General features: G+C 48.4%; 2 protein-coding genes across 9 annotated transcripts in view; one reads left to right on the top strand and one right to left on the bottom strand.

Annotated features, from left to right (window-relative positions):
• Positions 1-272: 272 nt before the first annotated feature.
• Positions 273-18,978, top strand: LOC109298631 (acetyl-coenzyme A synthetase 2-like, mitochondrial). 5 transcript variants are annotated; one of them, XM_019518827.1, is made up of 14 exons: positions 282-1,115; positions 2,867-2,963; positions 3,690-3,889; positions 4,900-5,075; positions 9,140-9,292; positions 12,002-12,149; positions 12,829-12,966; positions 13,289-13,381; positions 14,439-14,551; positions 15,238-15,364; positions 16,093-16,220; positions 17,367-17,430; positions 17,979-18,100; positions 18,248-18,978. In XM_019518827.1, the coding sequence occupies exons 1-14, from the start codon at positions 803-805 to the stop codon at positions 18,422-18,424; spliced, it is 2,049 nt and encodes a 682-aa protein (XP_019374372.1). In that variant the 5' UTR covers positions 282-802; the 3' UTR covers positions 18,425-18,978. The 5 variants fall into 5 exon arrangements, with proteins under 5 accessions (XP_019374374.1, XP_019374375.1, XP_019374376.1 ...); XM_019518829.1 differs by lacking the exons at positions 17,979-18,100; positions 18,248-18,978 and adding an exon at positions 17,576-17,971 and having other exon boundaries at positions 273-1,115; positions 17,351-17,430; XM_019518830.1 differs by lacking the exon at positions 18,248-18,978 and having other exon boundaries at positions 276-1,115; positions 17,351-17,430; positions 17,979-18,098.
• A 2-nt stretch (positions 18,979-18,980) lies between these two features.
• The window catches only part of ABCD4 (ATP binding cassette subfamily D member 4), a 38,380-nt gene continuing 31,285 nt past the window's right edge, over positions 18,981-26,075 (bottom strand). For all 4 annotated transcript variants that reach the window (XM_019518835.1, XM_019518832.1, XM_019518833.1 and 1 more), the window contains 5 exons: positions 25,874-25,923; positions 25,404-25,456; positions 24,917-24,993; positions 19,915-20,030; positions 18,981-19,717 (listed from right to left, as the gene is read on the bottom strand). In XM_019518835.1, coding sequence (XP_019374380.1) covers positions 19,622-19,717; positions 19,915-20,030; positions 24,917-24,993; positions 25,404-25,456; positions 25,874-25,923 — 392 coding nt within the window. In that variant the 3' untranslated portion in view covers positions 18,981-19,621. The remainder of the gene's footprint in view (positions 19,718-19,914; positions 20,031-24,916; positions 24,994-25,403; positions 25,457-25,873; positions 25,924-26,075) is intronic.

Genomic DNA, 26,075 nt, shown 5'->3' with positions numbered 1-26,075 from the left:
AAGAAAGAAGGTCCTTGCCCTAGGACACTTAGATAGACCACCTAGATTAGACCCATGCTGCCTTGGATGACCAATCAAAGGTGCAACCTCTAGTCAGCAAAGATTTCCTGTCAGCTCCTTCCTTTGGCGACTGGAAGACTTTATGAAAGAACATTTTAAAGAGGCTATTGAGAAAGGTGAGGAAGACTGTTTGGAAGAAAACAGAAGGGGTGTTGTTCCAAGTAGAAAAGTCAGAACAGTGGTGGGGAGGGGGGCCTCACTTTTGAGATTGGAAGAAGAATCCAAGTGGAGCAAACAGGCATGGGGCATGAATGGGTACGATCAGTCCACAGGGTGAACAGGGCTTTGTTCAACTTCTGAGCATACAAGGTCAATTAATGTTGGGGCAAGGGGAGCAATTGTGCAGTGACACAGGCCAGTCTGAATTGTCTGTGGCTGGGCATGCAGGCACCAGCCAAGGTTGGCTCCAGTTCAGGAGCCGCTGTCAGGACTCAGATTAGCATGAAGGTTATTCCAGTCAGATATTTCTATAGCCCACCCCTTTCCCCTCCCTTAAAAGGGATTGGATTTCTTTTGCTCATATTTGGGAGAGAAGAAAGACTGTGTGAGGAGGCAAGGGACCACCTCTGGAGCTCTCTGAGTATAGGTTTGTAATCTGATGGCCAGAGAGGGGCGCAGCTAACACAGCAACTTGCCCCTTAGGGGCAAAACAACACATCCTAGCTTGTGCCTTATGCACAAAGGAGAAGTAGAAGTTCCTGAAGACCACTTCTAGCCGAGAAGCTCTTCTGCACTCTGAATCATGGCTTGGCTGCTGCCCAGGGATTGCTGCCTAAAAGTCTGTTCTCAAACCTCTAGAGGCCCCTTTTTGTCCAGCATAGTGAGAGCCTGGAGCGGTGGGTCCCTGACAGCATATATGCCAGAAGCTGTAGCCTTTCCTGGATCAAGGAACCACCAGGGCCTTTACAGGATGTCAGTGGAGCAGGTGGATACGTTCTGGGGGACACTAGGACGGAACCGACTCACATGGATCAGCCCCTTTCATTCTGTCCAGGACTGTAACCTGCAGCAGGGCCGGGTTGCCTGGTTCCTGGGAGGACAACTGAATGTAGCAGGTAAGTTGGAAGCCATAACCCCTTCTCTGTCCTCTGGCTTGCTGGGGAATCTGCCTGATCCCTGCCTCTTAGGGTGGATCCTTTTCACTCTCGCTGAAATGCTGTGAGTCTGTTTCTGGGACTGAAAACATAGACTCCTCCCTTTACCCAGTAGCTAGGGAGCACTTTATGGCAGTATTAGATTCCTGGTTGTTGACACTTTCTTGGATGAAGCTAACTGTGTGCACTGATCCATTTTTCCCTTGCACAGAAATCCTAAACAGGGGGAGGAAGAATTTGACAACCAGCACCCAAGCAGCTGGGGGAGAGTAAGGGTGAAGAATGTAAGTGGGTAATAGCACTTCCCAATGAGTTTTCCTGTTGGGTTTTCTCCAAGTCCTCATTGCAAGTAAATCCATGGCCTGCTCAGAGGTGCCTTCAGTGAAATGATTCACTGGGAAGAAACTGGGACTAGTTAGAGCACATTCTGGTAAATTGTGAGGAATGAAGAACATCCCTTTAGATCCAGCTACAAGCTTAGCTTTTGGGAATGTGTTCTGATTGGCTGTGTAAGATTTGTAGTAGGTGTGTAAGAATGTGATTGGCTTGATGGGGATGAGCACATATCTAGTAGCGATTGAGCAACTGCAGTTGGATGGTCATGCACTGGGGGGTTTTCTGCACTCACAAGCTAATCATCATTGGGTCTGATTAGTACCCTTTCCTGAGAGCCACCTAAAAAAATTAAGTGCTAGTGGCATTATGACTCAGTAAGTGATTACCTCTGATTTGTTATTGCTGAGTGCTTCTTCACACTGCTAAATAATAGCATTGCCAACTCTAAATACTCAGGAAGCATAACTTAAGGATCTTTTTATTTGCCTTCTGGGTTTGAGGCTTTACAGTTCATATTTTCAACCTTTTCTTTACAACTCTGAGAGCTAGAAACTTTCTTTATAATGAAAGTGGAGATTCCCACATGATCTCTTGGCTTCAAGAGCTGTGGTGTTAAAGAAAAACATCAAATGTAGCTGAGGCTCCCTATAAAATTGCAAATTCCTTCCAGCACTGAGGAAGGAAGGGTTACTCCAGTCAGAGGAGCTTGCTTTGGGAGACTGCTTCAAAAGTCTTCACCACTTGGAGTCTGCAAAATTCCCTGGGACTCATTGCCCTAGTTCTGTCCCATCTCAGGTCACTGCATTCTGCTTTCCTCTATTTCCTCCAGAGATGATCACTTCCTGTCCTAAACATTTCCTATGGAGTGTTGTTACGCGGCTGCCTCAGCCCGCTACAGAGGCAGGTGCTTTCTAGTGGTAGGTGAAGCAATAACTGTAGATCTCTTCTTTGCCACACAGAACTCCTGTAAGAATTACTGAGTTAATATTTATGAGGCACTTTAAATTAAAATTTCTTATGAAAAGTAGAGATCATCACTATCACTTTCTGTTTAGTTCTGTTCAGTTGGTAGTAGTTTCTGTTCAGAAACGTATTGATGAACAGCGTGGCTGAGCTGTTTGTGAGTGTGATGGACACGAACCTGGAGAGGTTAAAGGTGTGGGCATGGGGCTGGGATAGTGTCTATGACCTGAAGATTGGTCCAGCAGTCACATGGGATAGGACCAGAAGAATACCAAGCTAACCAGCAGGCAGTGCTCCCTGCCCCCCGAGCCCAGATTGTAATCAGAGAACAGAGGTACCAGCACTGGTCTTATGTGGGTCAGTGAGGTGGAAGACCCTATAAACAGGTGATCCTGGTCAATATTCTGTTTCAGTGAATTGTTTGGATCGACATGTCCACAGAGCTCCAAACAAAGTGGCCCTGATCTGGGAGAAAGATGAACCTGGGAAAGAGGTCCAGATTACATACCGGTCAGTAGTGTGTGAGTGTGAGAGGTGCATGCAGTAGAGGAATCTGGTTGCACTCAGCTCACTTGTGGTAGGTGACAAAGGCACAATGATTCCTGTGTACTGTGAGCATGTGACAGCACTCAGAAAATCAGCAGTGGTTGGGTTGCAGCCTTGCAGGATTGATGGAGGGGAATCCCAGACCTGGGACAACTTTCTTGCTGTGACCAGCCCCAGCCTTCTTTAGGCAGGCAGGAAGTGACAGCAGTTCTCAACAGCATAGCAGCATTTTTGTGTAAGCACAGCAAGCCCTCAGGCTGCAGCAGAGGTAGAACCAGGAGGGCTTCCCCATGCCCCATCTTCCACATATGCGTACCCCAGCAATAACGCAATGTTCCCAGTGCTCCCTGTAGTCCAGTGTCCAGTCTTTGACATTAGACAAGAAGAAGGTATTAGACACCTCATAATGGAATAGTTGTCCAATAAGGAAGCTCTGGCTTAACTGTCCACACTCTCAGTTAGCTGGAAATTAGTTATGTTGGTCTTTTAATGGCTGCCACCTCTTCTGCTTCTCAGTGAACTGTCTGGATCGGCATGTTCACAATTCTTCCCATTAGGAACTGATCTAGAGGAAGATTAGGATGTAAGAGAACCTCAGCCATTTATTTCCAGCTCTAAGGTGGGGTGATAGGGATGTTCCTGCTAGCCATTGTAATTCGCCTCCAATTACAAAGTGATTTCTTTGGACAGGGAACTACTGGAGTTGACATGCCGATTGGGAAACACCTTGAAACGGCAGGGAGTGAAGAAAGGTGACCGGGTCACTATTTACATGCCCCCATGCCCTCTGGCTGTGGCAAGCATGCTTGCATGTGCCCGGATAGGAGCCATACACATGTTGGTATTTGCTGGATTCAGCGCTGAGGCTCTAGCTGACAGAATCCAGGATGGTAAGAGTTGCCTTTTAGGCAGGACATGTCCCTTCATCCTTTCCTTTTTAGGAACAACGGTGATTCCTGTTTGACCAATGAGGCTTACAGTGACTGTGCACAAAGTTCCCAGGCACTGAGGCTGTCCTTGGCCAACTCCTTGCCGATGGGTCAGGTTGGGGATTTAGGGCTGAATCGTGCTCACTCAGAGAACTTGTAAACTCACCTTCAAGCTGTAGCTTCAGAGCCACCTCACCAGAAATGCTGGTTTAAAAAATAAAAGCAGTGATTAGGAAGCTAATTGAGGAACAGTCTGCAAAGCCTCACAGAGTTCATTCATGACTGCTAGTTGGTGTAGATAGACATGGAAGGAGCAGCAGGGGACATTTAGCATCTATACTTGCAGAAGCTCCCTAGCCCTAAGCAGAGTTCTGCAATAGCACTTGTTCCCCAAGACTGCCAGAATCCTTCTCAATAGCTGACCTTTTCATGGCAAGACACCCACCCATCGGGAATGATAGAGGAGTCCTGCCTTACTTCAGTGCTGGGAGGAGAGGACTAGATCCTCCCTAAAGCAAGGGCATGCACTAGAAGGCCCACTACAAGCCCTTTTTCAGTCAGTGGGCTCTGGGCCTGGCTGCATCAAACCCAGAATTGTTAAAGTAGGAGCAGCTGGGGTCTTCTTTTGGTGTGTGTGTAGGGTGTTCTCTGCCTCAGGAATGGGAGCCAGGCTGTGAAACCCTACCACTCCTATGGTTATATGTTACCTTTCTGCAAACATTGCTGAAAGAAGGAGAATGTCACTGCTCTTGTTTAAAGAGAGGTCATGAAAAAAAAAGAGCAGTTTGGGTGGGGGGAGGTTGGAGAAAGAAAAATGAAAGTGGAGCAGGGAAGGATTTAGGCCATGGCACCAAAGTGATAGAGACATCATGAGAATGACACATGGCAAGAGAGCAGAAAGCACCCTCAGCTGGGCAGAAGAGAAGGCCTGGCAGCACTGCTATTAGTTTTCTCTCTTTTGTCCTCTCCAGCTCAATCAGAGACAGTGATCACAGTGAATCAGGGGCTCCGAGGGGGTCGGGTTACTGAGCTGAAGCAGACAGTGGACCAGGCTATGAAATGGTGCCCGAAGGTGAAACGAGTTTTGGTTTCCATGAGGACTGAGCAAAAGGTTCCCATGTCAGACCTGGATGTGCCGCTGGATGAGGTGAGATGTTCTGTGAAGCTACTACCATATCCCTCCCTCTCCTCCCAGGAAGGACATGTACCCTGTGGCTAGGGGCAGACATTCAAAAAGCCTGAACCTGAATTGATTCAATCTTTGCAGGTTAGTCTAACCTGCCTAGGCTGAACCAGTTTGTAACTGGATAGACATCCCCTCTGGACTGAAGAAATGCAGGCATATGCCTGCAGTGGCTCAGGCTAGAAGCTGGGAGGGGGGTGGGAGTGGGGGAATGCTAGAGCAGCCCGCCGTTCCCTTCAACACTGCTGAGCTGAGGGGGACATGGTCAGGCCCCAGCAGGACACTTTGATTAGGGAGGGGTCCCCACCCCCAGCCCCACCCCTGCTGCTCCTGACCAGCAAGGGAGCCAGCAGGGAGTGACACAGCATTTAGCACCCCATCAAGAAAACAAAAGCCTCTCTCATTAGTTCAAGCTCTTCTTAAACTATTTTTTCCAAGGAAGAAAGGGAGGGACATTACCAGCTGACCTGTTAATTAGCTCCAAAACAAGACACTGTCCTGTCTGCCTTACACAGACATCTCTCAGCATTAGCTAGCATACCATGTGCTAGAGAGGGGAGGGGGGTATCCCTGCTTGAGGGGGATGGAAGGGTAGGGAGCAAAGGGAAGCCAGGGAGACACTGCTGTGCCTGCAATCTGTGCCGGAGCTCCAGCAAGAAAGCGGAGGGGAGGGACCAGCCCTGCTGTGGAGCAGAGAGCCCAGCCCAGGGCTGCAAAGCATCTGGGATGCCAGGGGACTCTGGTTGAAGTTAAACCAGGAAGGGGTCTGGGAGACATTACATAAACTGGTTTGACTCAGATCAGTTAAGTCTGATACTACATTCAACCAGGTTTATCTCAAACTGGTTTCAGCTATTTTCAAACTGGTTTATGTGTACTGAAAGTCTGTTCTGTTACAGGCTTAAACCAGTTTCTGATCACTTAAATCAGTTTATGGGTGATGTCTGTCTCTAGCCTATGGGATCATGTAGGAGTCAGAACCTTGTTTATACTGGGATGAATTGGGGGTGTTGTTCTGTGGTAAAAGCATGCATTAGGGTCTGGCATGAATGATCTAAGGCTTATTGCTCAGGCAAAGACCTGTCCCAAGAGCTATTATTCTGCTCTCTGGAAAGGATCGTGAATGCAAGGAATGTTTTTGTGGTGATAGCCCTGTGTACTGTTGTGGCGTAGTACTAATGACAGCCTGTGGGAGTATAGGCAAGGTCTTGAAAACTCTCTGCTCCAGCACCAGAATCCTGCTCTAAAGCTGCTACTGTTGTTGGTCTCCCAGGTTTGGAGATGGGCCCAACCAAAGCATCTCTGGCCAGTCAGTCTAGCCACTTTGGCCTGTGGAAGTACCAAAACTCAAGGGCTGCCTATGGCACCTGGGTTTCTAGGAAGTCTCCTACCCAAGCAGTAGTTATTCCCAGGACTGTTTAGATTCTAAAATCAAATGAGATCAAGTACATTTAGTCTGTATGGCCAGTTCTGAAGCACTTGCTGCCATTCCAGTCTGGGCTCCCCACAGGGCCCTTGCCATGCACTTCACTCCTGTGCTGTAGCTTCCCCTGCCACACCACCTCTGAGCTCCCCATAAACACAGCTTTGCTCAGGTGCCTTGCCTGACCTGCAGCACCTCTGCCACCCCAGGTGGGGGGCCACAAACACATCTGCTGACTCCAATTAGAATATCAGTGCTATGCAGAGTATAGGCAATGATGTGGTTGGGAAACATGGGTGCTCTAACTCCATCATAGGCAGCGTCCGTTGACAGAATACTTTATCCCCCTGGACACTCCATCACTGACCTAAGTGTGGCAGTTCTTACACAGCAAACTTTTGAAAACAGATTTGACCAGGAAATTGGTCAAGAACAAGAAATCACCCACAGACTATGTTGTGTTAAGTATGGTTTAATCAGGGACTACAGGATTCTTATCTTGTTACTTGTCTTATCCTGTGACTCCTTTGTTCCTACAGGTTTACTGCTTGCTTGTTTGCTTCTCCCAGCACTGCATCCTTCTCCCTCCCCACCCTTCCTTGTCTTTTGTATTTTCTCTCTCCTTCTTACACTTTCTGCAGTCCTTTCACAGGCTCTGATGAAATGAGCTTTAGCTCATGAAAACTTGTGCTAGATCTGTTTGCACCTTATAGACTAGTTAGCTAGTCTATAAGGTGCAAACACATACACACACACACACCCTCCTACATATCTAACCTTTGGATACAAATCTCCCCTGCCTTCAGAGTACCAGCTAAATAGTCTCTCAACATCAAGTAATGGTCAACCTCAGGGTTGCAGTGCTGATTTTTTCTGCGGAGGTGTAATTGTCACAACATTTCTATTACTTCCATTATGTTCTAACCAGAGCTGAGCTAAAAAGTATTTCAGAAGAATTCTGTGGTAGTCAGAGAACTAACTGTGTGCAAATAGCCTCTTCTTACTTAACAGAGCTTTTGCCTGGTTGGGTTCATGGTCAGAGCTGCTGACTAATGACCAAGCTAAAGTGATTACCACTTCTTCCTGTTGCTTACACTGCAGAGCCACTGCAGCCCTGGCAAAAAGGAACTGGATTTTATTTTGAATAGTGCATCAGCAGAATTGTTGATTAGGCCTTTATAGTGGGTTATGGTGCCTGTGTCAGAAATAACTCAGCCAGGGGGAGTGTGTGGTACCAGCACTTCAGAACAAAAAAAATCATCAGATTACCAAAAATAGAATACACCTGACCTAACAAGAGTGAATTAGTAATCAAAAGGCAGGACACTGGAGTGCCATTTAATACTAAATTTTCAGGGTGTTTCTTCTTTCTAGAGTGGTATGACTTTAGAGAAGGTAAGCCTTACTGAACACAAAGAGTGGCAGGGAATTCAGTGGTTTAAGTACAACTTGAGGTTGTTTAAGTACAGACAGTCAAAAAGCATGAGGCTAAAGTGATTCAGTCTTTGCAGGTTAGTCTAAAATACAGAGACTAAGCTGGGAAACAACTAGACAGACATTCACTTTTGATTCAGAAAATGCAGTCTCATACCTGCAGTGGCTTAAGCCAGAAGCCAAAGGGGGGCACTGAAGCACATAGCCAGCATGGCCTGTGTGTTCGCTTCCTCTTCCTGCTGCCCCAAAGCCTGTGAGATTTGCAGTCTGGAATCACAACAGCAAGATTCTGCAAAGTTGCTCATCACTTCCTCTTCCTGCTTCCAGGTGCCACAGTCACAGCCAGTAGTAAGTTTTTAGTAGGGCAACTTGCTCTGTACTTGGGAAAGAGAAGTCCCTGGTCCCAGACCCCACCCAGGATTTGCCTGGCTACCACCCCAACCCTTCTTTGCTGGAGTAAATAGCCCAGCCCAGCCCAGCCTGGGGCTGGAAAGCATGTTGGAATGCTGGGGGATTGTGATTTATCTTGAACCAGGAAGGGGCCTGGGACAGAAGTTTCATAAACCAGTTTGACCCAAATCAGTTAAGTCTGATACTACATTCAACCAAGTTTATCTTAAACCAGTTTCAGCCATTTTGAAACTGGTTTATGTGCACTGGACTTCAGTTCTGTTACAAGTTTAAACCAGTATCTTATGATCTAACCGGTTTATATGTAACTTCTGTCCCTAGCCCTAGGTAGTAGTTCTCATCCCTTTTAAATTCAGGGCACCCCTCAGAAAATGCCAGCTCTTAGTTTTTACTTGGGGAATTGTGTTGCAGAGAACTCAGACCACAGCAGGTCAGCATGTTTCTGACACTCTGCATTCCTATTTGAAATCTCTGGGTTTATCCTGTGAATTGTGTGTAAGTGTAGGTGTTTGCACATCAAACAGTGCTAGTATTGCATATCACCATCTCCCAGCACCCTTAAAAGGATGTCATGGCACCCCAGGGAGCAGCAGCACCTTGGCTGAGAATCATGGCTTTAAGACACATAAAGCTTTCCAACCTGCATTTTGAACTCAGTAAATGACTTATGCAAGGTAAGAGCAGGTGTGGGGAGAATGGAAGTAAATCTGGGGGCAGTGAGGAGATCCCAGAATGAGAGTTTCTCTGCTTTCTGTCACAGGAAATAATGAAAGAGGACGTGTGCTGTGATCCTGTTGCCATGGACAGTGAAGACTTGCTATTTCTTCTTTACACCTCAGGCAGTACTGGCAAACCCAAGGGGCTGGTCCATTCTCAGGCAGGCTACTTACTCTACGCTGCCCTCACACATAAGGTAGGATCCTATAAAATTATGGCTGGAAAGGATCTCACAAGGTCATCTAATCCAGCATGACTAAACCGTCCCAGCCAAGATGGTAATGAGGGCCCAGTCATGCACGGTGGGGTTATCAGTTTCCTTATGCACATAGACAGCAGGTTGATTAGGACTACCAACCTGCCTTGCCAACCACAGGAATTAAGCTACTTGAGCTAGGGAAGAATCTCTGGGCAATGTGGCTAAAGGTCAGTGCCACCACTAGGACCAGAACAGGCCTGAGTCCAGGTAGCAGGGCATGCTCTCGAGCAGACATGGTGCCCCGTTGTGCTGCAAAGGGCAGAAACCTGGGGGAGGGGATGTTCTGTGCTCCACATGGCTCAAACAATGACAAACAGCACAAGGTTTGAGGGTGGGAAGGAGCAGATGTCAACATCAATATGACTGCTGTATTTAGTTGTTTGTGGCTATGTCCTTTCCCTGCTGTATTCGGAGACTGTCAGATCAGGCAGTGCGTTACTCCCCAGCAGCAGGAAGCATTGTTAGGACACCAAGCCACCTCCATCTCAGTGTCAGGAGACAGGAAACAGCCCCTGCCTTTTCCTTCTGTGCATATGCTCTGTCCCAGTTCAATCAGTGATCTACTTACAAGCCTAGAGGGGGAATAAGGGCATACTTACAGAGAGAGGAAGGTGTTCAAGGGTGAAAGCTCTGTTCCTAGTGGTAGTTTATAAAGCATTTAAGATTGAGGTTTACTATCCAAATGGAGCAAAGTATCTTTCAGAAAAGGTGGCCTCAGATACAGACAGTGTTATCTGACATTTTATTCAGGTCATTAGGGAGGCCCTGGACAAATGCACAGAAAACTGGGAATGATACTGGGAGCTAATTGTTATTAGCCAGGTTGTACCACTCTTATATTTCTGAGACAGAAGCATTGGCTGCCAACTTTCCCAAGAAAGGGTAGGGGATGGAGGAGTCGGCTCCTGAGAGCAGAAACTGAAAGCAGGGGCTGCTCCTCCTAAGCAAGCATGTGGGGAGCAGGCAACACCATCCAATTCCAAAATGTCCATTTGAGCTCTAGCTGCCTCTGGAAGACATGACCCAGAGCTAGAAGTAATCATCGTTTGTTTTCCTCAGCTGGGTTCAGCAGTCTGGTGCTGACCTAATTATCTTAAATTAAACAGACACTAAGGAGGGAGAGTTTCCATTGGGTACATGCTGAGACTTCCTCATTTGTCACCCTCTTGTCAGCCAGGTTCTTCACAGGAGCTGGAGCACTGCCACTCTGGCCTTAAAGGCAGACGGAGCACATCATTTTTTAAAGTATGGTTAGAAATGGCAGATTGTGGAGCAACAGCCAGAATGGGCTTCCAAAAGATTTACATTGAGGAGCTTTTTTGGCATGGAGCAGTGGGGAAATGAAGGAGCAGGTACCAAACCCAAGAAAAATAGATATTTCACTGGAAGACTAGCTCTGCAAGCTGGTGGGTGTATGGATATTCTGCCTCTCCTGCCACTTCAGCCTGGTATCAAAGGCCCTTGTGGAAAGAAGAAGGAGTACATGAAACAAATCTCCTGTACTCTGGGTCCTAGTGAGTGTGCAGAGCCAGGCTTCTGTTGTGGACAGGTGTGTTTTCCCCTGCAGAGACAACACAGCAGCAGGAGAGGGAGCTGAAGCCTGTCTTGGCTCACAGAGCACAGGCAGGATTTTGATTACAAGACCATTCACACTCAGAGCCCATAAGAGAGATTGTAGGGTTGGCAGTGGGAAAGAAACAGTAGCTTGGTTTTAAGATGCTCAAGTGAAAAAATTCACTACAGAATCTGTGAAAAACAAAGAGAGTGACTGTTCAGAGAGCAGGACAGCTCTCTATAAGGGGCTGGGGCTCCATGAGCTAGCACACCTTTGGTATGCTAACACTTACCTCAAAGAACTGCCTTGCATTTATTTTAAATGACCTGCCTTGCATTTTCATTGACTATCTGCTTGTTCTTTTGTTTTGAGAAGGATGAACCTCAGTGAGGCCCTAGACCCTCATTATTTGGTTGCACCACCTCACATCTCATCTCCTTTGCACTAAATAGCCCCAGTCTCCCCTTCTTATGAAAATCTCTCGTTCCCTAATAATTCCTCTTCTCTGGCTCTTCTCCAGCCCTGCCCTGGATGAGATGGGATGAGCACTGCCAAACAGTTTTCTGTCCAGGACAGGACTACGTAGCTGATCCATAGACTGTCACTACAAAAGGGCCAGTGTCATTTACTATGTAGCTGGTCCAGCTCCTTATTTAATATAGTTGTTGAACAAAGACCAGAGGTTTTCACTAAGCTCATGTCTTTTTCTGGAGTAGTGTAGTTGCTTTATAACCCAGCAGTATGTAGACGTGGTTCAAATTGTTCCTGCCAGTGAACTTTTCCTCCAGCTAAGCTTCCTTTAGCTTTGACACTGCAGAATTAACAGGGATGGCCTTGTCTGAATCTATGCAGATACCTTTCCTCAGAACAGCAACAGCCAGGCCCTGGTCAGGACCCAGCCTCCCTTGTTCAGGTGCTTCCAGTGACATAAGATACAACCTAAACAGACCTAGGCTGTGACAGATGGGTGTAGGGTGACAGTTGACAGTGATGGGGTATGAGGACACTTTAATCAGAGCTATCACCCTCTGCAGGGGGGAGGGGAATTCTTTCAAGGATGCAGCCATTGCTGTCTGTTCTCTTGTGTACAGTATGTGTTTGATTACCACGATGGGGATGTGTTTGGCTGCGTCGCAGACATTGGTTGGATCACAGGGCACAGTTATGTGGTGTATGGCCCACTCTGCAATGGAGGAACAACCGTCCTCTTTGAGAGCACACCTTTGTACCCTGACCCTGGTGAGTACTAAGGAGGCTCAGGAGCTAAGGACATGGAGCAGGGAAACTAGCTAAGAGGAGGTGGTGGACCTGGGGAAATGAGGGTGATCCTGTCTTCAGAAACATGTAGCAGCTGTTCTACAAGGACTAGGACAAGCTATATATTATAAAAGCTTTCAAAGTACCTTAAACTGAACCCTCGGAGTGGGGTGGTGATCCTGGCTGTTCCATGCAGCACACGGGTGCAGAAGAGTCGTGAAATGAATTCCCCTCTCAGTCCAGGGAGCAGGGGTTCTCCCATCATAGCATTAGTAGGGTTTGTTAATGGAACAGCATGTAGCAGGAACACAGACTGAGTTTCTCTTGAAGCTCAGAAGACAGGCAGTGCAGGGGGAGGCCAATTCAATAGCTTTCCTGAGGAAGGGTGGTGGCAAGGAGCAGAGCCAATTCCTCCCTCCTTTGGAGCAGTCTCTTCTTGAGCACATATATGAGGAGTCACCTTTGTCGGTGATGCTGGCTGAACTCATTCCCACAGCAGAGACTGTGAGCTAGGTGGAGTGCTTCAGTTATATCCTTAAACTGGGCCAGCCTAGCTAAGACAACTTGTCTGAGTCCTGGAAAGATATGAAAACCAGGACTGTGTTGAGGTGGGGCTGGAAGAGCCAGGTCTAGAGGTAATTGGTTCAGTTTCCCATTCCAGGACGTTACTGGGAAACAGTGGAGAGGCTACGAATTAACCAGTTCTATGGGGCACCCACAGCGATTCGCCTGCTGCTGAGATATGGGGACAAGTGGGTCAAGAAATACGACAGATCTTCCCTCAAGATCTTGGGCTCAGGTTGGTGCTGGGATGATGGCTGAGGATGGAAAGGCCACCACTCCCAGATGTAGATATGCTGCATTAGGGCAACATCACCATATTATGGGGTCAAAACTGCTTGGGGAGAGACCGTATAATGACCAGGACTATAACTTGGCTCAGATCCATCATCTCAATGAAGATAGCACATCATAGGATACACAGGGCTGGAGGGAGGGACTTCCATAACTGGTAGTCATCTGTCCCTTACCTCCCGGAGTCTAAGACAGCAGCCAGTCCCTGAAATGCTGTCCTTCTGAATTGTCCATTCCATGATATTCATCTGCCTTTCCCTTTGCAGTAGGAGAACCCATTAACACAGAAGCATGGGAGTGGTATTTCAATGTGGTTGGAGAAGCACGCTGCCCTGTAGTTGACACATGGTGGCAAACTGGTAAGAAACAAAGGAGATCCCTTTCTTCCCATTACCAGCACCTTTACAGCTCCCCAGTCATTAACCTGTCTTAAGAATAATTCTTGTGCACTACTGTGCAGTAGCTGGGATGATTCCCATTATACATCACCATAGGTGTGTTTGGCCCCTTAAAGAGAATGCCCAGCACAAGAAGCCTCTGGGCCCCATCACAAGATAGACAAATAAATTGAGCTGCATTATTTAAAACTAGGTTGGAGAAGCCCAAGATGAGCAGGATACTCCATCTAATTATCTACAGCAGGGGTTGGTAACCTTCTGCCAGCAGGGGCTATACTTTGTGATCCAGCCCCTGTTGCAAGCCACAAGACTCTGCCCATGCCCCTGAATGGCTAGCTGCCTTCACTTACTGCTCGTCTCCATCGCCTCTGCAGCAGGATTAAGCACAGATGCAGTGGTGAAGCAGGCTGTGCTGTGGGGGAGAGAGCTGTGGAAGAGACTGGCAGCATGGTGAAGCTCTATGCCATCAGTCCCTCATACCAGGCCACAGTGCTGAGCAGTGAAGTTTGGTCTTGGGGTAAAGCTCACAGCGGCATCCTGCCCTTGCCCCGCACAGATCCAGGGGGCATACCCCCCCCCATGCTTGCCCGGGAGTGCACATAGCGGTGGGAGGCTTCCTCCCCAGTCCCGATGTCTCCCCCAAACGAGCTGCTCACAGCTCCGTCCTGCACCTCACCCCGGCTGAGCAGTGCCTGTTGGTGCCCCTTTGCTTTGGTGCCCGGGGCAGTTGCTCCACTTGCCCCCACCCTTGCTGTGACACTGCCAGCTCGAACCTTTGTGGACTGGATCAGGCCTTTTTACAGGCTGGATCTGGCTTATGGGTCTGTTGCAGACCCCTAATCTACAGCCAGCAGAGGGCCTGCCTTACAGCAAGTGTAGGTGTGGGAAAGTCATCCTTTCGTACTAACACGCAACCCTAGCCAGGATGAGGCTTAGGAACAAACTTAATTTATCAGTATCTTGACGTGACTTTCATTGTGCTCCAGTTTCATGGGTGTTATGACTGAATTTACTTCAGAAACAGGAGGCATATGTATCTCTCCCCGTCCCTCTGACCCTGGAGATGAGATCCGCCCAGGTCTGGCCATGCGACCATTCTTTGGTATCAGCCCCTGTCTTCTGGATGACAAGGTAAGATGCATACGTTATCTTAGTCAATGTTCTCATGCTGCCCCATCCAGCTGAATGTAGAGGATCTGCAACTTTCATTCCCTCTAAATCCTGTCCATTCATTACAGCTGCTCCAGAAGGAAGATCTATATTTAGATGAGTTGGTAGCTACCCCTTCTAGTGCAGCCTGTGTTTTTGCACTGCTCTCTATGGTGCCCCATCCTGGGAGCGACTGAGGCTGGAGGAGTGAGGAGGTATTCCTCACAAACACTGCTTTGGGATATTCTGAACTGGTGGCTTCCAACCCCATAGTCACTGAAGAGAAGCTGTGCTTGAATGAAAGTGCTAATAGTTGTGCCTAAAATGAGCTGCTTGTGTCCAGAGGAGGCTGATGGGAGCCTAAGGCAAATTAGAGGAAGCAGACTGGGAGAAGAGGAGCAGAACAAGCTAGGCCAGGCACCTGTTTCTTCCGCCAGGGAGAACAGATCAGTCCTCATTGCTAAGCAGTTGGATGGCAGAATGCTGAAAGGAGACTGTAGAGGGGGGTAACCTCACTGTTGGTGAGCTCCCTGAGACTGTCTCCCTTTGCTCTCTACATCTCTTCCTGTTAGGAGGTTGTTGTTGGGCAGATTCAGTAAAAGCAGACCCATGACTAGTAGGGCAGGTTGTCTTTGTCCATAGCTGTTCCTACGGGTAATGTTTTCCAGGGCAATGTCCTAACAGAGAATGATGTCTCTGGAGCCCTCTGCATCTCTCAGGCCTGGCCAGGAATGGCACGGACTATTTACAATGACCACAAGAGATTTTTGGAGACATACCTGACTCCTTATCCAGGTAACAACTTGTAGGGAAAGGAGAAGCAAAGCAGGTCCCTGCACTGAGCAATGTTCAAAGCACATGGAAAAAAATATAGCTGCACTGGAACAGACCATGAGACCAGGGTTCAATTCCCAGCTCTACTGTAGTCACAACACCTTGGATAAATCTATAATATCCCTAGACCTCTATTCCCCTTGTGTAAAATGCAAACCGTGTTTCCTTTACTACTTTTTCCTCTGGAACATAAGTTCTTTGGCTTGGGGACTCTTGCTAAGTTTGTGCAGTGCCCATCACAATGGGCCTCTATGCTCAGCTGGGGCCTCCTGGTACTTCTGTCATTCTGTGTTAGTGTCTCATCTGGAGGCAATGGGAGAAGGTCAAGGGAGAGTGGGTATTAGAAAATGAAATAATAAAATGGAGTACTGAACCCAAGAGAGTTGCACTATGGTAACTGTCCCAGACTTGGGGTGGAGAAGGGGAAGGCCAAGCAATGTATTCTAGAATTAGGGTGATAATGGAAAGTGACATATTGCTGGGTGGAGGAGGGGGAAGTCATGAGGTTGACTGGGGGTAGGGAGCACCCAGGCTAGGAAGCAGAGCACACCAGGGGAGTGCTGAGCAGGAGCAGTGCTGACACTATGCTACAGACTGTAGGGGTATGAGATAAGAGTGAAGCTTGCACAGTAATTTGCAAAGTCAGAGGCATGTGATTTCGAAAGGGTTCATGTTTCTGACTGCCACAGGATTTTTCTTTACTGGTGATGGTGTCTATCGTACCAGCGAAGGATACTATCAACTGACAGGACGACTGGATGATGTCATAAACATCAGCGGGCACAGGCTGGGCACAGCAGAGGTGGAGGATGCTGTGGTAAGAGGCTTGGGCAGGGGGCAATACCAGCTGTCTGACCTCTGATGTGTAGGCAAGAGGAAAAGACGATGAGGGGAACCTCCTAAGGAAGCAGCATGAATAACAGTTAGAGAAAAGCCATGAAAATACAGACTCTAGTGCAGGGGTGGGCAAAATGTGGCCCAAAGGCCAGATGTGGCCCACCAGGTCATTCTATCCGGCCCACAGGGCCCCTAAAAATTTAGAAAATTAATATTTATCTGCCCCTGGCTGCCTGTCATGTGGCCCTCGATGGCTTGCCAGAACTCAGTAAGCAGCCCTCCACCCAAAATAATTACCCACCCCTGCTCTAGTGTTATTCTAGGGGTGCCTGAGTTTTCTTCAGAGGGAAGCCATGTAGTGAAAGCTGTGGGAGGTGGGATGAAAAGTGTGGTCTGCTGCATAAAGCAGTCCCGCTCTGATTCTACCCAAGCTCACCGAGGTGGCGATGACAATGTGCAGCCCTGGCTCCTGACACCTATCAGGACTCCTCCTACCACAGAGGCAACCACATGAGCATGTGACAGTTGCCTTCTCTAGAGGGATAAACTTTTCCAGCCAGGAGCCTCTCCAGGCTTGGTGAAAGACTAACCCCTGAGAAGTGTTCAGAGTTCAGCTTTCCTAATGGCTTAGTATGTGGCTTATTCACAACTCAGCTGTTCTCCTGGGCCAGAACCTAGATTGAGCATTCAGGGGAGGAATAAAGGTTAAGGCTGGGCTCATGCTGGAGATGGGCAAATCATGAGAGATTCAGAGAAGCACAGAAATTAGCTAACCCTCAGAAGTCTACTTCTCTCTGGCTCTTTGAGAAGAGAGCACCTTACTATTCTCTGGGGTAAGGCAGGACTCCAGAATGGTGTCAGCAAAAGTATTACTGGATTTTGCTGCTGCAGCAGGGGTAGAAGAAACAGGACATGGGGTGGCCCCTAGAAGTAAGCTCAGAGCTGGAAGGGATGTCAGAGACTGCCATGGTTAGAAAGGAGTAGGAAGAGGGACTAAGGGCCAAATTGGTACCTCCCCCTCTCTCTCTGCGTTACAGCTGGCTGTGCCAGGCTAGTATCCAGCAGCGCAGGCTGCAGCCAGCCTGCCAGGGTTGCTGAAGTGAAATGCAGACCTGTTTTGTTCCAGAATCAGCACGCAGCAGTGGCAGAATCAGCTGTGATTGGCTACCCTCACAACATCAAAGGGGAAGGTGAGGCATTCACTTACAACCATAGTCCCCACTGTGTGCTGCTGGGGATTGTGGTTGGAGGCTTCATACTCAGGCTGGCTGTGTTTAAATGTGGGTCATGGGGAACATGCAGGGCACATGTTCCTCTGTCTGTCTTCCCTTATAGTGATGCCCAGTCCATAGGGAGGGCATGGAAGTCAACACAAGGGACACAACTGAGTAGATTCTGCATGGAGCAGGAAAGGTCAAAGGCTCTGGCAGTCCTTTATATTTAGAGGTGTCTATAGCTTGGGGTACAAAGGACCTGCCCTAGGCTAGTACTGAAGATGCATCTCCAGGCTGTTGATTCCACATACCCCAACAGGGAAACACACTGCTTTGGGAAAAGCATCAGCTTTTTACTGCCACATGTCATGGAGATGGTGTGGTAATGAACTTTAATGAAGTCCCAGCTGCATCTCAGCATCCACAGCTTATGTGTTGCTGCAGGCTGGGAAACATCAGCTTCAGGGTATCTGAGCCCTGCATGGCTTGGTACATGAATAAGTAATGTCATCTGTTTTTGGCAGGGGTTTACGTGTTCCTTGTGTTGAAAAAGGGCATTGATATCTCTCGTGAGACTCTAACAGCTGATCTCCAAGAGCTGATTTCCAAGAAGATTGCAAAATATGCAGCCCCAGAGTATGTTCAGGTAAGCCTGCAAGCCTGGCCCTGAACCTCCTGCCTGCCCCATACCTACAGGACTGGCACAGCATAGCTGAAGCCCCTTCCCCACTACTCCTACCCTGGTTGCTACAGCTTCAGACTCTAATTCTTACTCTACTCCCTTTGATCCCAGGTCACGAGCAGGCTACCCAAGACCCGCTCAGGGAAGATTATGCGTCGTGTGCTGAAGAAGATTGTAGAGAACAAGGCCCACCAGCTTGGGGACCTGACCACCTTGGAGGACTACGAGGCTGTGCAGAAGATCATTGAGGAGCATAAATGCCTCCTGCAAGGGGAGCGAGGCCAGTAACAGCAGCACACTCAGCAGGCTCCCTGTTTCCTTTCCCGTTACTCCCACCAAATTGGCACCAGACACAGAAAAAGCCAGTTATTAAGTACCAGTGAGTCAGCTTTACCTCTCACCCACGGCTGCTGAAGACCCACAGTCCCCCTGAGAGGCTGACACTATCTGGGGTGGCAGGGATTGCTGCTGCAGCGAAACAGGAAGACATGCATCTGAGAAGTAGATTCCATGAGAGCAGATGGGCACAGTAGCAGAATGACAGGAAATGCTTCCTCACTGGGCAGCTGAGGGTGGCATGCCCTTACATGAGGCTGTTATAAAGACATTCCCTGACTGTAGCTAATGAAGGGGGCAGAGGTTGGTTAGTTCTGGGATGGAGGCTTCCTATTCAGCAAGGCTCCCCAGTCCAGTACACCCATGCATGACTGATGGTGGTGCCCAAATCCTCCAACTGCATTCTATTCTTCCAGCTGCTGCATAACTCTGTCAATGCAAAGACAGAAGAGCAGAGCTATTCCATCACCTCCCTAGCCTGGTTAATAAAACGCTGACACATTTAACCCTTGGGCTACTAAGGTTTTAATACAAAGTATTTCAGCTGACTTGTGACATGGCTTCAGTACTGAAGAAAAATGCATAGTTTTTTTCTTTTCTTTATGCTTCCACTGGAATAACCAACTGCTGGTTTAGCAGTGACAATGAGCCCTGCCCTACAGAGCTGCCTATCCAGGAAGGGAGGCTGGAACCACATCTGGCACAGATAAAGAGGTTCAGCAAAGGTTGTGATCCCGTTGGGCCAGCCCAGAGCAGAAAGTACTGTGAACTGCTTCCATGCAGCACCAGAGACTGCCATCTGCTTTGTCACCACAGACCTAGTGGGTAAGGGTCCTGAGTTGTTCCTCTCAAAGCAAACAAACTGGGTTCCTTCCCTACCCACACTGGCAGGCAAGATATGGGAATCCAGTTGCAGAAGACTTGAGGCAGTAGTCTCTTCTCCTGTGAGCTCCACCCCAGAAGCAGATTGGACAAAGCAGAAAAAACTCAGCTCTGGCTCCTTCAGGGTATTTCCAGAAGCCTTCATCCTCCCTATGGAGGACTCACTAGCTCAGCAGTTCCACATCTACCAAGCAGGTTATCTGCTGAAAGGCAAGTTGTTTCTGCTTCTCCTGAGGAAGGGAGCCACTGGAAGCTTTGGCATTTTTGTCAGCATTCCTTGTTGGCTGGGAGACACTTTGTGCCCTCATTTTTTGTTAGCTCCCACCTTCCTCCTCCGCAGAGTCTCAAGATCCAGCTGTGAAACTGCAATTCAAAGAGCAGGCACAAATAAGCACAATGGTTTCAAAGAGTGAAGAGAGGTCTCTCACATGCACACCTCACTGTACAACCCCCTGATCTTCCACTCCCAAAAGATGAATCCGTCAGCCCTTTGTGACCCAAGTCACATGTAGGCCAAGAGCCAGCTGTCCCAAGGGCTGAGAGGAATGGATCTCCCTCACCTTTTCCAGGCTGGTGCGATGTCCCACACTGATCAGGGTCATGCCCAAACGAATGCATGTACGGTACAGCTCATGCTCCACCTCTTCTGTCAGGGCACTGGTGGCTTCATCCAACACTGAAAGAAAAAGCAGGAAGTCCCATCAGCACAGAAGACTGTAGCTGATTGGACCTGTCATCACGCCTCCCCTCCCCGCCCTCCAACCTTCAACTTCTGCTCCTTTCCATAAGGACTCTGGTAAATGAGCATCTGGCTTATAATATGGCATGGAGCTCTCAGTGCCAGCATCTCCCACTGATGGCTCACAGGCAAACTACAAAAGGCACAAGAGGACCAAGGCAGAGATCTTGAAAAGAAACTTGGTCCTCCAGAGGGATCCCTGCTCATCTCATGTATTCCCCTCTGCAACAGCCAGCTGCCACCTCTCTTTTAACCCAGAAGCAGCTGAGGGAACTTATCAGCTGCCCCCTAGATATGTCCAATTGATTTCTGGGCCACAGAGCCCTAGTGATATTGAAGGGAGAAGAGACTTGTCAGGGTACAAAGGAGTGCTCTAAACTCCGTCTGCTTTGGGAACGGGTTGAGCACCAGAAGCCTTTGGGTCTGTATTTCAAACACCTTGAAACCAGGGTGACCTGGGAAAGGGCCTCCCAGGCTGCAAACCCTGGGGAAGGTAGAACCCAGCCCTATCCACTTCTACTACAAGCTGAACCTCAATTCTATTGGCAAGATCTCTGGATTTGGCAGCACACTGGAAACTGCAGTAGCTGCCTTTAAATTTTAAAAAATGGAGGATTTTTAATGGATGGCTCCATCCTGGAGCTCCCAGACACTTGCTTAGATACTGAACTGAGTTCATTTTACACTGCTCTATAATTTTCAGTTTTCAATAGGCCAACGATTTCTGCACTAACATGACAAACCTGAAGTTACAGAAGCTGCAGGGAAAACACTACAGGTACTGGCAGCTAGATGAGACACAGTCAGAGACTCTGATGTAAGTACTTTCAGTGCTGGTCATTTTAACAGAAACATCCATCTGAAGAGTCAACTAGGCTGCCATTTAAATGCATTTCTGGGGATTTCACAGCTGACACCAAGACGATAAATGGGGCAGAGCCACTGGTTCAGGCTACTGGCTGACAAAGGCACTACTGAATGTTTTAAATGTTATATTTTTAAGTTTAAGTTTATCTTCACAGCTATTTGGGCTAGAATCGTATTCAATGCAAGCTCAGATCCCAAAGCGCTATTCAACAGCTAAAGGATGGACCCCAGGACACTACAGAACATGGAGCCTGTGGCTGTAACAGCCATCAGCATGGGAAAGAGTTTAATTTCCCCAAGTATAGATTTGGACATTTTTCAAATGTTTCTCTATGAGAAGTTGTACTAAGTGGGGCTATCAGTTTCACTGACAGACCAGGCTGAACTTTGGGAGACTTTTGCTAAAAACATATAGAAACCAAAAGAAATTCATTGGCAAACAGGCAGCATAAGACAAAGCTGAAGATGAGATTACTTTCCACCCACATTCTCTTCCCCTAGTCCCTCTACTCAACACCCTTCACTCCCTCCACCTCAGCCTTCCCTCAAATATAGGTCACAGCTATGCATGCTGCCAAAGTACAACATGCTACTCTACCAGGTGTTACTTTCAAATAATAAATGTGGGAGTTTTAGCCTTGGTAGGGAAGTCAATCTGGTGGAAAAGTCACAGACACTTTCTTCCTAACTACAATTTTGCTGTGGATTAGAGAAAAGGCTGTAATTTGTGCAACTTCAAAGACGCCCAACACTGTAATTATCCAGAGCTATTTTGGTTCTGTATAAGCACAGAACAAAGAATTACGCACAACTTACTTCCCACGCTGCACATCAAAATCTGCTAAAGAACATCGTTAAAGGTTGCAACATCCAGTACTTAAAGCTAGGATATGGTAGAATTAAGCTGGCCTGTGGAATTTACATTCAGTCCTCTGGTGTAGTATACGTTAGGACATGCTGTTCAGCTACACGGTATTTTTCTCCACAGGACCCTGCCTCATTCAGGGTGGATGACACTATTTATTGAGCTACTATTCAAGGTTGTGCTCTTGCCTCATTGTTTAGCATGTTGCCTCAGTCCTGAATTACTGTACGCTACTCAAATCTCTCTCTGCAGAGGGAAAAGCCCATGAGGAAATTAATTGTTTCGTGGTGCTCCCCTCCACAGTAACCAAGTGCTTCATGAACAGTAATGCAGGCCCCCTCTACGCATTAGACTTAAGGCATGATTAACCAGGTAATCATGCCTTAAGTTGTGACCCAATTACACATTCAACCAATTAACGGTGTGATAAAATAAGCAATAAGCTACAAAGTTATGCCACAAACAATGTGTAATAACTTTGTAGCTTGTTCTAATTACACCGTTAATCAAACGTGGGCAAGGGCTCCCCCTGTGGCTGGGAGCCCCATCAACTGAGGGGCCCCCAGCCACAGGGGAGCACTACTCACTGCCAGCCTCACAGATGACAAGTCTTGCAGTGATGGCAGTACTGTCAGCTGTAGGGCTTGCAGTAGGAGAACACTGCCCCCTGTGTGAGCCTCCTTGGCTGCAGGGCTCATAGTGAGAACAGCCCCATCACTGCTGGGAGCCACCTGAGATGTGGGGCTCATAGCAGCGGCAGCATGCCCCGTGCTGCCCTGCTGTGAGCCCTGACAACTGCAGGACTCATAGCCACAGAAGCTGGCATAAGGGGGACCTGGGATCATGATCCGAGGCTCCCCCTGCACCAGCAAGGAAGTGCAATGGGCTCTAATGCATGATTCCACAATTGTGCCTTCTGCCATGCACATGTAGCATGGCAGGTGTCATTGTGTGGACTGCACAGTAGATCCTATCATGCCTTCACCTGTGTGTGTAGAGGGGCCCACACAGACATGCAGTCCTGATGAGCTTAGGGGGGCAGAAGCAGTCATTGATCACAGCCAGATATTTTAATACATTTGTGGAAAAGTACTACTGACCCATATGTAGACAGCGCTCCCAGCGGTAGGCCAGGTTCTCCTGCCCCTTAATTTGTCCTTTATTGCTCTTCTGTGTCTAACAGGAGAGGTATTTGCTACTTTTTGGTCTGGGACTATAAATGAACAACACACTGAGATTTATGTGTATTCATGGGGCATCTGCTGGGCACAGAGAGTTACAAGGCATAGTTAGACCTAGGGCAAAAAACTTCACTTCAAATTTCCTTTTGTGGGGAAATGTGCATGCACACCCCCCCACACACCCTTAACTTATTCATAGTTTCATAGTAGTTTGGGGTCAGAAGGGACCTGAACAGATCATCTAGTCAGACCCCCTGCCACTGGTAGAAGCACACGCTGGGATCACATGACCCCAGACAGGTGTTTGTCCAACCTCTTTTTTAATTTACCCACGACAAGAGCGAGGACCACTTCTCTAGGAAGTAGGTTCCAGATCCTAGCCACCCTAACAGTGAAACAGCGCCTCCTAATCTCTAACCTGAACTTAGTCTCCAGCAGCTTCTGGCCATTGTTCCTCATCACCCCAGGTGCTGCTGAGGGGAATAGGGCCCTTTCTATTTGCTGCTGATCTCCCCTAACGAGTTTCCGGCCGCCACCAAATCCCCCCCTCAGCCTCCGCTTGCTGAGGCTGAACAGATTCAGGTCTCTCACCCTCTCCTCAAAGGGCCTGCCCTGTTGCTCTCCAACCAAGCGAGTGGCCCTCCTCTGAACCCTCTCAAGGCAGGCCACATCCTTCTTAAAGTGCGGTGCCCAGAACTGGACGCAGTACTCTAGTTGTAGCCTGATCAATGTCGCGTAGAGGGTGAGTATCACCTCTCTGGACTGGCTTGAGATGCATCTTTGGATGCACGACAAGGTGCAGTTGGCTTTGCTGGCTCCAGTCTGGCATTGGCAGCTTATGTTCATCTTGGAGTCAATAATGACTCCAAGATCCCATTCCGCCTCTGTGCTCACAAGGGGGGAGCTCCCCAGCCTATATATATGTTGTGGATTCTTTCTCCCCAGGTGCAGCACCCTGCATTTATCTACATTGAACCCCATACTGTTACCATCTGCCCACTTCTGCAGTCTGTCTAAATCTAACTGCAGCCTCTCTCTACCTTCGAGCGTGCCTACCTCTCCCCACATCTTGGTGTCATCGGCAAACTTGGACAACATGTTTTCCACCCCCTCGTCCAAGTCGCTGATGAAGATGTTGAACAGTGTAGGCCCCAGGACTGAGCCCTGGGGGACCCCACTATTCACATCCCACCAGGTTGAGTATGATCCATCCACCACCACTCTCTGGGTGCACCCCATCAGACAATTTTTGACCCATCCAACTGTGTAGGCATCAATGCCACAGTCGCTCAATTCATTAATGAGAATGGAGTGAGAGACAGTGTCAAAGGACTTTACTTAAAGTCCAGAAAGACTACATCCACGGCAACACCATCATCATCCAGGGATTTAGTTACCTGGTCATAAAAGGCCATCTGGTTGGTCTGGCAGGACCTGCCTTTGATGAACCCATGTTGATTTCCCCTGGGCATGATCTCCCCTGCTGGCCCCTCACAGATGTGATCCTTGATAATTTTTTCAAGGATTTTCCACAAGACCAATGTGAGGCTTATGGGCCTATAGTTTCCTGTGTACTTCTTTCTCCCTTTCTTATAAATGGGGACCACATTAGCTAGTTTCCAATCTCTGGGCACCTGACCCGTGGACCTTGATCACTCATACAGCCGCGCCAAGGGCACAGCAATGACCTCCACCAGCTCTCTCAACTCCCGTGGGTGGAGGGCATCAGGGTCTGCTGATTTAAAACTTTAAACAGTCTTTCTAAGAACCTGCTTCAATCATGACTCAGATGGCACAAGGGACCCAGGATGTTGCTAGCAAAGAAAAAGGAATTTTGTAGACAGCCTCCGCCACTTCACTCCTCCAGGGCCATGAAGGGTCCTGCTCTTCTCCAGCCTGGAACTACTCACCTGCATATCTGGGCTGGAGATAGAAGAGTCGGGTGAATGAGAGTCTCTGCATCTCCCCTGGGGACAGGATATCATACCTGCAACAAGACCAAGAACGAGAATTACCACCAATCAGCAGTGGAGAATCATGAGAGCACCTCTTCAGAGAAGCAGGCTCGAAGTTATCTCCCCTCCCCAGCACAGCATCCAGAGCTACTAGGCCCAGAACTCAGGAGTGGCTCTGCAGCCCCAGGGATGTTAGATCATCTTGGAGGTAACTGAACACACATAAGACTATCCACTTTTAACATAACAGCAGGGGATGCAGGTCCTGACCCACAATGCTGAGCTGACATCTTTGTTCCCCAGTACTGTTCATCTCTCCTTTGCCTCAATGGAGGCAGAGAAAATGCCACTTGTGAACCAGGTGTATATGGGGGCTTAGGACTCATCCACACCACCACCAAGACCTACACAAACTCACTTGTAGATAATGTAGCAGCCTTACCAGTTCCAATCCACCTGCTGGTCCAGACCTCCTGTCCTTGCTAGTAAGTCAGACTGTAGATGCACAGACAGGAGAGAGCACAAAACAGTCCTGAACATATCTCCCTTCCTCCCTGCTGCTCTCCTCTTCCCACTGCCAGCCCCTGCTTTCCTTTGGCTAAAGTCACCTCCCTCAGGCTATGATCCCCATCTATCACTTTCATCCTGCAACACCCATCTTTCACGTCCAGGTCACCCCTGTCCTTGACACATCTCTACCTCCTCAGCAGCACTCTCCAGCACTGTGCTTAATCTGCTGATTTCTAAGGGAGGGTTCTGTCCTGATTAGGGACAGCAACTCTGCTCAGTGAGACCTGTATATCCTTGTATAGTGCCACCAGGCTGGGATACACCAGACACCACAGTGTCCCCACAGTCAGACAGAGATGGAGCAACCCCACTAGGCTCCAGTCAGCTCCCTTAATGACTCACCAGCCCAGCCAGCTCCAGGAACCTCAGGATTCTCTCATCATCTGCAGACCCTAGAGGACAAAGAGTATTACCACTGCATCCAGAGCAGCAGGAGCAACACCATGCCTAAAATCACAGTTCTAAAGAGGGGCCACCGGGGGGGGGGGGGGGGGGGGGGGGCTTCGCTTCCTTCCCCTGTTTAGGTTTTTAAGGAGGGTCTTCA

Source organism: Gavialis gangeticus, unplaced genomic scaffold (assembly GCF_001723915.1).
Source record: "Gavialis gangeticus isolate Ggan-Ray unplaced genomic scaffold, GavGan_comp1, whole genome shotgun sequence".
In the NCBI taxonomy this organism is placed as follows: domain Eukaryota; kingdom Metazoa; phylum Chordata; order Crocodylia; family Gavialidae; genus Gavialis; species Gavialis gangeticus.
Note: the sequence above shows the minus strand (reverse complement) of the source record. Positions and strands in the feature narration are given on the sequence as shown.